General features: G+C 44.2%; 1 protein-coding gene across 1 annotated transcript in view; it reads left to right on the forward strand.

Annotated features, from left to right (window-relative positions):
• The window catches only part of LOC121292973 (cat eye syndrome critical region protein 2), a 146,720-nt gene that overhangs the window by 112,588 nt on the left and 21,566 nt on the right, over positions 1–12,566 (forward strand). Inside the window, exons 13-15 of the mRNA XM_041215482.1 lie at positions 1,590–1,716; positions 8,556–8,953; positions 11,918–12,046. Of these exons, the coding sequence (XP_041071416.1) occupies positions 1,590–1,716; positions 8,556–8,953; positions 11,918–12,046 (654 nt within the window). The remainder of the gene's footprint in view (positions 1–1,589; positions 1,717–8,555; positions 8,954–11,917; positions 12,047–12,566) is intronic.

A 12,566-nucleotide genomic window follows, 5' to 3' on the forward strand; every position in this document is an offset into this window, starting at 1 on the left:
CCTCTACAACTCGAGAGCCTCCTGCTCATCTCTGGTGAGAATCAGCATCTTTGCCTGCCCTCTGCCAGTCCGCGTCCGCTCAAAGTTATTGTGTGCTGTCTTCCTCTGAAAAGGACAGAGGAGCATTGATTAATTCACCCTGTACCTGCATTGCCAATGCAGTCCTGCCACCCTCACCTGAGTAGGGCATTGCAGGGCTCATGTGAATCATGACATCCTGGAGCCACCGTACACTCGCACCAAGCAGCCAGGGCTGACCCCCTTGCCCATTATCTGTCTCCATCACATTTTCCACCCACACTGTATCACCTTCCAAAGCAAAGAAGCACTACCATGTAGAATGCCAAGGGCAGCAGATGGATGGGTGCCCCGCCACCTGGACGTTCCCCTCCCAGCCAGTCAGCATCTTGACTTTGAAATGTTTCGGTATTCCAGCACTGCGCCTAGGTACAGACCCTTGAGGTCGCCCCCAAAGCAGTACTGTGGGTGTAAGTGTACCACATGCAATGGATGCAGAAGCCAGCTCAGCACCCCCCTCTCGTGGTCAACTAGGCATGGGCAATAAATGCTGACACACCCAGTGAGGGCCACTTGCCATGAATGATTCAATGCAGTAACTACCTCCTGAGTTGGGGGAGGAGGGAGTGGTGGTGGGGGTGGGGGTGTGGGAAAGCCGGGGCGGGGGGTGTGGCCAACCTAACTGCTGTGCCAAGTGACCCATGTCAACCTGGTACTCATCCTTCCCAATCGCAACAGGCCGTTGAAGCGCTTGCAGCACTGAACCCAGGTGTGTTGCACCACATTGTTTGTGCTGACCCTTTCTGCCACCTCCTCCCAGGCACGTTTCGTCATATGCGGGGGGGGGGCGGGCCTCCTCCTCCTGTCCCTCGGCGCGAGGATTTCATGCAGTGTTGCTACCTCAAGGAAGGCAGCAAGGTACTCATCTGAGAATCGAGGGGCACAGTGCCCTACTGACCTGCGCCCCACCCCCCCGGCCCGGCCTGCTCACTAGTAGCGCTCTTGGGAACCCTTCTGCTCGCCCTTGTCGCCAGCCTTGGGAAGGCTGCCTGTGCAGCCTTTAAACAGGCCACCCGGTCACCATTGGACACGTCGGTCATTGGAACCCCACCGCCACCCACCCCCTTGTGCTTTCCTGGGAGCCGTGGTTCACGCTGGGCAGGCCTTAATTGACCCGCCCTCGTAAAATGGCGGCGCGGAGCTGATCGCGGGCGGGGATCGGTTCTGCACCCGCTCCCGACCAGCCTGCTCAACATGCAGAAAATTCCCCATAGTGTTGAATTCGGAACAGTTTTGCGCTATAGGTCCAGGCCCACTAGGAAATGTATTAAGATTGCCCAAACTCATTTCACTCAACCAAATCCTGATGGTGAAGCTGCAGTGGATTATTAATACCTACAGATACTTTCGGGCTGCAGTCAAGAAAGATATAACTGAAACCACGTGTGAGATTAGCCAAGAAAGGCGCTAGGTCATTCATTTGTCTTTTTTTTCGAAACTTCTTGGACACACACGTTTTTGGCATACTGTATTGTTAAATAGCTTTTAAACTGTGTGTTTTACATTTTCAGACACCTATGGATCTATCCACCATTGAAAGAAAACTTAATGAAAAACAATATAATGTGAAAGAAGAATTTGTTGCTGATATGAAGGTTATGTTTGAGGATTGTCTGGAATATAACGGTGAAGGAAATGGTGAGTTTGGAGCAATAGATTTTTTTTTCATTTTTATCAATATTGTTTGACAATTAATTTTAAAGAGCAAGTGAATATTAAGAACTGAATTTAACCACCCAAGAGCTCTGTATAATATCCCAAGAAGAGGGAGTGGGTACAGTGTGGCACAGTAAATGAATTAGCGCATTTCCCTTTCATTTCTTGGGTCTCAGTCATTACCCTCTGTAGATTAATAGCTATTTGCATTGCTATGATAGGGTGAAGAGGGGTCGAATGGCTCTCCTCTTTGCCCTCCCCTCATTTGACTGCAACATGTTTTTGTGTGAAAAGGATATACTTGCCAATTCAGTGAGTACCTAATTATTTACGTGCTGTGATCATAAAAGGATCAATAGGACAGGTTTTCTTGAGTTTAACAAAGAAAGAGGCCCTTTTTACACCCGCTCTTAATTTCTGGCATGACCCAGTTCGTGACCTGACCAGAAGTACCACTGTGGGCCCCACTTATCTACTGCAGTGATTTGGCAGCCAGTTCATTCAGAGCTCAAGAGACAAGATCTGAAGGAAATCTGGCCGATGATGCCATCCTGAAGGCCCTGCCTCCTTTTGCAATAATGCCAGGCCCTGGGCCAGACAGATCTTCATCTATCATTGCGGCCTGCTTTTCAGAGTGGAGGCTCAATGTTATGTATATGAAAAGAAAGGCCTGAATTCCTGGAGAAGGCATCCAGGAGATTAGGAAGTAGATTTATAGCATCAATTCAAGGTTGGTAACCTTTGGATTAATCCCCTCATCACATGCCAGAATAGGGAAAGATAAGACTAGAAAACTCAACATTCAAATGTAGCACTGGTGTCAGGAAGAAGTTTTCTGTTTTAAGTGACATGGACACTAGTTCTGGAGAAGATGGGGGTGGTTTTGCAAGGATGGCTACTCCTGAGCAGGAAAGAAGCTAATGAACTGGCAGAACAAATAAAAAAGGAAGTGAGTGCGGTCATTTAAACTAAGAAAGAAGCAAGTCAGGGAAAATAAAGACTATCAAAAAAGGTCAAACTTGATGAGGAAAAATATGCAACTTAAGATGAATTTAGCAAAAAGGGATAAAGGTCATGGGGGAAGAAATAAAACTGAGATTATATTGGACAAAAAAACAAGAAAAAAAGTGTAATGCAATTGGGCTGTTTTTATTAGACATTACTGATCGGGTTAAAGGACAGAAAAAGGAAATTACGTGCATTTATGTCCTGCCTTTCATATCCTCATTACATCCCAAAGTGCCTCATGGCCAATTAATGACTTTGAAGCAGAGTCACTGTTGTAGGTAAATGTGATTGCCAATTGTAGAGAGCAAGATCCCACAGAGAGCAATGCAATAATTGACCAGATATTCCATTTCTTGGTTCTGTTTATTTTGAGTAATAAATGTTGGTCAGGCAGAATTTTTCGCTGGGCGTGCACCCGACACGCTTGGGTGTAAAATAGTGTGCAGTGATGTCCAGTGAGCAACCTGATGTCATTACGTACTTGCACGATATTTCATTCAGCAAGTCCATGCTAAACTTGGAAGTGTGCCTGCCAACAATTAAGAAGGCTATTAACGGAGCAATTAACCATTAACGGCGCAATTAACTGGGATTTTTCGCTGTCCGTCCAACATGACAATTGGTGGGGGCGGACGAATTGGCTAGGCAGCCTTTGCACTTTTCAGGAAACCTCACCCAATGGCAGGATGAGGTTTCCTTCATTACATTAAAAAAATATTTACACAGAATTTTCACGTTGCATATGATCAGGTGACTGTTTTTGATGCGTGGGCATTTTTTCCAGATTTTAAAATCCGCTTTTATTGGATTTGAATTCTTCAGCTCCCTGAGGCAGCTCCCTGCCGTCAGGGAGCTTTATGTGACCACTCCCTCGCACCCATGCTGACTTCAGTGCTTGCCCCCCCTCCCGCCCCCACTTCAGCAGTGCTGAGCATTTCAGCGCGCCTTTCACGCTGGCTGGCCGTTAATTGGCCAGCCAGCATGAAATCGCAGCCAGGGGCCGATCGCAGGCTGTTTCCCTGCCACTCCCGGGCCCACCAACCTCAAAATTCTGGCCGAGGAGAACTTCCCTATTCTTGTTTAAATAGTGCTACGGGACCTCTTGTGCCCAGCAAGCAGGAAGATGGGGTTTAAACCCCATGAAGATGAAGTTTAACCTCTTGTCTAAAGATGGAACCTCCCAACATTGTTTCAGTTATGTACTGAAGTGTCAATGTAGATTTTGTGCTGAAGTCGATGGAGGGGGACATGAATTTATGACTTTCTGACTCGGAAGTAAGCAGTACTATTGAGTCAAGTCTTAACACCTGGGCCACAGTTGAAGTGTTGCATGCAACTTTGAGTGTTCCTTTATGGAAGTTATGCCAGGACCATGAAAAATATATAATGAGGATTCGTTAAAATTATATATGATATAAGAGATTATAATTCTGAATAAATGCTAGAAAAATTGAGGTTTTTCTCACTGGAACAGGTAGAGGAAGCTTAATCAAGTTTTCAAAATTATGCAAAGTTTATTTAGAGTGAACAATAAAAGATTACGTCTTCTGGTGAAGCTGTGACAAGGGTTATAGACTAAGGGTTAGGAAGTGAGAGGAGTTGAAGGAGAAATTGTTCAGTGTGAGAACAAGTTCAGCCAGACGGAGGAGAGTAGTGGTGGATGGGGATTGTTGGAGGTGTAGAGGGGTTGGACGTTCATGGTGAAGAGGAAGCAGTTGGGGCCAGGGAGCTGGAAATTGTTGAAGTGACGTAAGGTGTCAAAGGAATCACGGATGTAGGTGGGAAGGGACTGGACAAGGGGAGAGAGAAGGGAGTCCATCCCCCACCAGGATGGTCTGAGGGCCCTTAGCTTCTTCCTCGAACAGTTTCTCCTTCAACTCCTCTCACTTCCTCCAAGTAAAAGGTGTGGCTATGGGTACCCGCATGGGCCCCAGCTATGCCTGTCTCTTTATGGGGTACGTGGAACATTCCTTGTTCCAGTCCTACTCTGGCCCCCTTCCACAACTCTTTCTTTGGTACATCGATGATTACTTCGGCGCTGCTTCATGCTCTCATCGGGACTTGGAAAAATTTATTAATTTTGCTTCCAATCTCCACCCCTCCATCATTTTCACGTGGTCCATCTCTGACACTTCCCTTCCCTTCCTTGACCTCTCTGTCTCAATCTCTGGTGATAGACTGTCCACCAATATCCATTACAAGCCTACCGACTCCCACAGCTACCTCGAATACAGCTCCTCACACCCCTCTTCCTGTAAGGACTCCATCCCATTCTCTCAGTTCCTTCGCCTCTGTCGCATCATCTGTTGTGATGATGCTACCTTCAAAAGCAGTTCCTCTGACATGTCTTCCTTCTTCCTTAACCGAGGTTTTCCACCCACGGTCGTTGACAGGGCTCTCAACCGTGTCCGGCCCATCTCCCACGCATCCGCCCTCACGCCTTCTCCTCCCTCCCAGAAACATGATAGGGTCCCCCTTGTCCTCACTTATCACCCCACCAGCCTCCACATTCAAAGGATCATCCTCCGCCATTTCCGCCAACTCCAGCATGATGCCACCACCAAACGCATCTTGCCTTCACCCCCCCCCGTCGGCATTCCGTAGGGATCGTTCCCTCCGGGACACCCTGGTCCACTCATCCATCACCCCCTACTCCTCAACCCCCACCTATGGCACCTCCCCATGCCCACGCAAAAGATGTAACACCTGCCCCTTCACTTCCTCTCTCCTCACCGTCCAAGGGCCCAAAACACATCTTTCAAGTGAAGCAGCATTTCACTTGCATTTCCCCCAACTTAGTCTACTGTATTCGTTGTTCCCAATGCGGTCTCCTCTACATTGGAGAAACCAAACGTAAACTGGGCGACCGCTTTGCAAAACACCTGCGGTCTGTCTGCAAGAATGACCCAAACCTCCCTGTTGCTTGCCATTTTAACATTTCACCCTGCTCTCTTGCCCACATGTCTGTCCTTGGCTTGCTGCATTGTTCCAGTGAAGCCCAACGCAAACTGGAGGAACAGCACCTCATCTTCCGACTAGGCACTTTACAGCCTTCCGGACTGAATATTGAATTCAACAACTTTAGGTCTTGAACTCCCTCCTCCATCCCCACCCCCTTTCTGTTTCTTCCCCCTTCCTTTTGTTTTTTCCAATAAATTATATAGATTTTTCTTTTCCCACCTATTTCCATTATTTTTAAATATTTTATGCCCCCCCACCCCCACTAGAGCTATACCTTGAGTGCCCTACCGTCCATTCTTAATTAGCACATTCGTTGAGATAATATCACCAACTTCAACACCTGTGTTCTTTTGTTCTTTTATCTGTGACAGCTTTTGATGATCTGCTTCTATCACTTGTCCCTACAACCACACCACCCCCCTCCACTTCTCTCCACACACACACACACACACACACACACACACACCTTAAACCAGTTTATATTTCACCCCTTCCTTGGATTCACCTAGTTCTGTTGAAGGGTCATGAGGACTCGAAACATCAACTCTTTTCTTCTCCACCGATGCTGCCAGACCTGCTGAGTTTTTCCAGGTATTCTGTTTTTGTTTTGAATACCTTTTTGAAGCCTTTAAACAACTGAACAATACAAATTACTATACCAAACTGACTAAACCCATATATCAAGAAACACAATAACAGTTTACAGACGTGCTAATAAGATTTAAAAATTCCAAATAAATGAATCAGAAACAAATGGAGTATCTAACGAGATAGCACCCACAACTACGAAAATGTTAGACTTCCCAAAATACATCAACATCCAGATATATGGACAATAGTAGGACACATACCTCCAGGTAGACCAATTATTTTGGATTGTGGTCGTGAATCATGCAAAATAGCAGAATACATCAACTCATATTTAAACTCCTTAGGCCACAAACATCCAAGATGCATGTGATTTTGTAGAAATAATGAATTCACTTACCATAACCCCAGATAGCATACTATTTACAATGGATATAGACAGTTTATACACAAATACAGAAACTGATAGAGGAATTTTGGCTGTTCAAAATGCCTTCAAGAAATATATGCAACTGGATAGACAAGGCAAAATTATAATTCGATTAATTACACCTGGGACTAACCAGGAATGATTCTGAATTTAACAAAGAATATTATCTTCAAGTTAAAGGGGTGGCGATGGGTAAAAAATATTTGCACCATTGTACGCGAATATATATTTGGTGGAATGGGAGGAAACATCACTGCAGGAGTTCCTCAGGGTAGTGTCCTTGGCCCAACTGTCTTCAGCTGCTTCACCAATGACCTTTCTTCCATCATAAGGTCAGAAGTGGGGATGTTTGCTGATGATTGCACAATGTTCAGCACCATTCGCAACTCCTCAGATACCGAAGCAGTCCATGTCCAAATGCAGCAAGACCTGGACAATACCCAAGCTTGAGCTGATAAGTGGCAAGTAATATTCACACCACACAAGTGTCAGGCAATGACCATCTCCAACAAGAGAGAATCGAACTTTCGCCCCTAGACGTTTAATGGCATTACTATCACTGAATCCCCCACTACCAAAATCCTGGGGGTTACTATTTACCAGAAACTGAACTGGACTAGCCATATAAATACTGTGGCTACAAGAGCAGGTCAGAGGCTAGGAATCGTGCAGCAACTAACTCACCACCTGACTCCCCAAAGCCTGTCCACCATCTACAAGGCACAAGTCAGGAATGTGATGGAATACTCTCCACTTGCCTGGATGAGTGCAAATCCTACAAAACTGAAGAAACTGGACACTGTCCAGGACAAAGCAGTCACCACACCCATAAACATTCATTCCCTCCACCACTGATGCACAGTAGCAGTAGTGTGTACCATCTACAAGATGCACTGCAGGAATTCACCAAGGGTCCTTAGACAGCACCTTCCAAATCCACAATCACTATCATCAGAAGAACAAAGGCAGCAGATTGATAAGAACCCCACCACCTGGAAGTTTCCCTCCAAGTCACTCACCATCCTGACTTGGAAACATATGACTGTTCCTTCACTGTCGCTGGATCAAAATCCCGGAACTCCCCTTCCTAATAGCATTGTGGGTGTACCTACACCACATGGAATGCAATGGTTCAAGAAGGCATCTCACCACTGCTTTCTCAAGGGCAACTAGGGATGGGCAATAAATGCTGGCCCAGCCAGCGAAGCCCACAATCCATTAATGAATTAAAAAAAATAGCTTTATGTTAACAGATTTTATAATACTTGAATATTGCTGAAAAGAGAAACATGTTGCCAGAGATTTTCGTCTTGCGCTCATCAGGACAAATTTAAGAATGTCAAATTTCAAATGATCATAACAATTCGTGCTACAGGAGTGCTAATAGCTACTAATAATAAATTTGAGATCATCAGTAATAACGTGGCTCATTTATACTTGCCACAAGCAACACATATTCAAATGCAGGGACCGAATCTCTAAACAAAATGAATATGTTCAAGTCTTGTACCTCTTTTGAATTACTTGGAAGCCTGGGGAGCCTATAGCTCCATGTTACTTTATCCATGGCAATGCCTCAGCCAATCGGAGTCGACTTGCCAACCCCAACCAGCACCCTTTTCTCCTGTGGTACAAAATGTGGTGATTGTTTGAAATTTGGCATTCTTGTGTTTGTCCTGAACAGTGCAAGACAAAAAGCTTCAGTAACATGATCAGCAATATTCAAGTTCTGTACTACAAAGAGATTTCTTAGTGGTGCTCATTGAAAACCTTGTTAATGAGCTTTTGAGTGTGCATCCTCACTATTTGTCACTGAATTTTCATCTTGTAATAGAATACACAAAGATGGCCGAAGCTCTGGACAGGTGTTTTAACAAATCAATGCTGAAACACTTCCCTGCAGAAGACGCTGACAGTGATGAAGAATTTAATCTAAGATGGGAAGATAGGGAAAAGAAAGACCGGAGACGAAGCAAATCAAACCGCTTTGGAAAAGAAGCTACTGAAACTTTAAATAAAACTACCGAAGAATCTCTAAGAAGACAGCAGAAACAGATAAATGGTGAAGTGCTCAGTGCTGGATCTGAAGTGAACAGTGACCAGTTGCAGCATGTACCTCCTTTAAGGACATTGGGACTAGTAAATGGACAGACTTACCCGCTTACACCACCGTACAAGGGAATGTCATGTACTGAATCACCACGCCAGATGTATCAACTTCAGGGCCAACAAGTAAGATGTCATTCTTTTTCCTTGAATATTACAGTTTGTTTGTGTGTATACATGTGGAATCTGTGTGTATTCAGGCTAGAATTATGTTCCAGCCCTCAGGGTTGATAATTAAGTTGGTATGTTTTTTTGCCCCTTTAGTTTCCTGCCCTCCTTACCTTGTCTAGGGTGCAATTCCATGGGAGCCAGCTGGCCTGTATCACTTGCATTGTTCATTTATGCACCTAAGCAGTTAGGGTTGGTAGACTATTCAACTACAGAGCCGCATAGCAATATTCAGTCATTCAGTCAATCTTCTCTAGTCTGACATCCATGAAAATCTTAGCTGTTTTTGTTTTTAACCCACCGCCATCAGCCTTGAAATGCTGGGGCCAATTATCACAGCCCCTAGATTTGTTTTGACAAATTTGAGGAAACTTCAAAGCTATCATGTGAAAGGGGACTTGAACCATAGTGGTCATCATTGCTGCTCCTTACTTAATTTTTTTTGTGACCCAGGGCCTCTGAATCCAGTTATTAATACTGAAATTGGGCTAATTAAAACCATTACCAACACTTTCAGCTTTTTCCAATAAATGAACATTGTTTGTTATAGTTCTGCAGGTATTTTGTTATTTAGCTACACAATCAAACAGAATTTAGTTTCTGATCTTAGCATATGTCATTAACATTAAGTTAGACAGAAAAAACAGAAAACAAGCAATGCCCCTAATTCTTTAAATGCTGAAAGATATTCATTCAACTGGAAAATAAGCATTACAGTGGGTGACATTAGCAGGTGATATTTAGCATATGATGTTTTCCTGCCTTCACTGCGAGTGTTAATCCATTTATCTTGCATGGGTTAACATCTCTTCCAAAATAGCAGGGAGGAATTTCATGCTAGGCATTTGTTCACTTATATCGCCAACAGTAATTTACAAGTGGTTGCAGATCAGAATAAACAAATAACTGCAGGTGGGTCATAAATTTCTGTACCACAAAACTGAGTCTTCAAAACCATACAACATTACAACCCTGTATAAAGCAAGAACTAGCCCAACAAATTCATAACTCTGAAAGTGCTGTCGAACTTGTACCCAAGTGTTATTTAAGCCAGTAATTACAATTGAGCCTCATTTGAGTTGACCAGTTCAATGCTGTTGCTAGGTGAGGAGAATCTAGTAACTATTAAAATAAGGATGGAAAAGGTGTAGCTCGTTTAAAATAGGATAAAAAGTTGTCCACTTTGACTCAGTAGCACTCTTAACATGAGTCAGAAGATTGTGGGCTCAATCTCCATTTTAGGAGACATAATCTAGGCTGAAACTTCTGTGCAATACCGAGGGAGTGCTAAAATGTTAGAAGTGCCACATTTCTAATGAGGCATTAAACGAAAGCCATGTCTACCCTCTTGGGTGGATGTCGGCACCCCTTCCTCAGAACATCACCTGCAGAAATCCTTATTCTCATTCCTTTGCTAACCCCAGAACCAACTATTCCAGTGCTCCCTTGGCCAGCCTTCCATCCACCACTCTCTGTAGACTTGAGCCAATCCAAAACTCTGCTGCCCATTTCCCAACTCGAACCAACTCCTACTCACTCCTGGGGCAGAATTTTTACCTCGGTGGGCCAGACCCGCTCAATCGTAAAATGACATGTGATATTTTGGTTGGCAGGCACACGTTGGAGTAGGCAGCATGTCCACCAACAATTAAAAAACCTATTAAGGCCATTAACAAGGTCATTGAAACAAATTTTTCACTGCCTGTCCAACCTTCCAGTTGACGGGCAGGCGGAAAGGTCAAGTGGCCTTTGCATTATTTTGGAAATCTCATCCACGGGCGGGATGAGATTTCCAACGTCAAATAAAAATAAAATAAAATGTTTTAAATTTCATTTATAGCATGTCCCTAAGGGGATATGTTTTATAATGTTTTTAAAATTTATTTTATTTAGAAAACTGTTCATCTCCCTGAGGCAGCCCTGTGTCTCAGGGAGATTTTCAAGCACACACTTGTGTGCATGCGTGAAGTTTGCTTTCGTCCCCACACCGGCACATGCTGCGCTGAGCGCTGCTGCTTGCGTTTCACACTGGGCGGGCCTTAGTTGGCCTGCTAGCGTGAAATCACGGTCTGGCCCCGATCGCGGGCGAGGGTTGGCTTCCCGGCCACCACCACTGAGCCCGCCCGACAAAGGCAAAATTCTGCCCCTGAGCTCTGTGGCTTGTATCAACTCCTAGTTTGGTATAGACTCAATTATAAAATTGCCATCCTTGTTTTCAAATGCTACCATGGCATTGCCACTCCCTTTCCCTGTAACCTACTTCAGCCCGTCAAGATATCTGTGCTCCTCCAATTCTGGAGGTCTCTAATTTCCTTTACTCTACCATTCACAGCCATGCCTTCAGCCCCATTGGCCCTAAGCTCGGGAATTTCCTTCTTGATCCTCTCCGTGTCTCTACCTGTCCTCCTTCGTTTGAGTTGCTCCTTAAAACTAATCTCTTTAACTGAGCTTCTGCTCTCATGTCCTAATATCTTTCTATGTGGCTCTGTATCAGATTTGGTCTGATGACACTCCTGTGAAGAATCTTTAGATGCTTAACAATGTTAAATCCACTTTAAAAGCACAAGCTATTATTCTAAGAGATTCCATGGAATTATTTGAACAAGGGCAGCGATATTTCCTGTTGTCCTGACACATTTATCTCTCAATCAACATCACTAAAAAAGATTATATGGCCGTTTATCTCATTACTGTTTGTCTAACTTTGCTGTGTACAGATTGGCTGCTGCATTTCCCTACATTACAACAATGATTACACTTCAGAATATTTTGTTGACTGTAAAGTGCTTTGGGATGCTCCATTGCCATTAAAGCTGCTATATGTGTGTAAGTTCCTCCTCCTCTTACCCCTGCCCCAACTCCCTGCCTCTCCCATCCCATCCAGGATGGTAGCCCACGAATTGAAATGTTTTCTTCATCTAGAGACCATCAGTACCGTGTATGTTTGGATCCCGGCCTACTGTAGAGTCCCAGTATCGATATTGTTCCCCACGGGAACCACGACTGGCAGATCAAGTACGGCAGCAACTACATCACCAATTTATCATGCAGGTAACTTTCAAAGAGATTTGCTCTGTTGTATGGGATCTTCTATGTGAACCTTAATTAGAAAGAGAAACGAGTATTTGTAGTTGCAAAGAAGGTGAAGCACATAGGCCATTCCTTAAAGGAAGCTGTATGATTGAAATCTATACCTGATGGGATTTTGAGCCCTTTTAATTGTAAGCAAGTGTTACAAATAAAGGCACAAAAAATAAGGAAAACCTTTTGTGTCCAGGTTATCTACGAGCACCAGAGGTGGAAATGATGGAAAAATTGACCTAACCCATCTACTTGCTGTGAAATCCCAGTCATCACGCCATAAAAACTACTGAACTAGTTGCTCAATGGATAGGTAGAATCTTACATTTGCAATGTTTTTCAGGAATTTATTGCTTACAAGTGAAACATCCAGGGCATGAAAAGCACTTTCAGTTGAGGGACAATTTCCACAGCCAAAATAATACTAAGGTGTTGTGTTCAGTTGTTAATAAATGTGCATTAGTCATCGGTGGTGAGCACCATCCTCTCT

The sequence above is a fragment of the Carcharodon carcharias genome, chromosome 21, assembly GCF_017639515.1.
Source record: "Carcharodon carcharias isolate sCarCar2 chromosome 21, sCarCar2.pri, whole genome shotgun sequence".
In the NCBI taxonomy this organism is placed as follows: Eukaryota; Metazoa; Chordata; class Chondrichthyes; order Lamniformes; family Lamnidae; genus Carcharodon; species Carcharodon carcharias.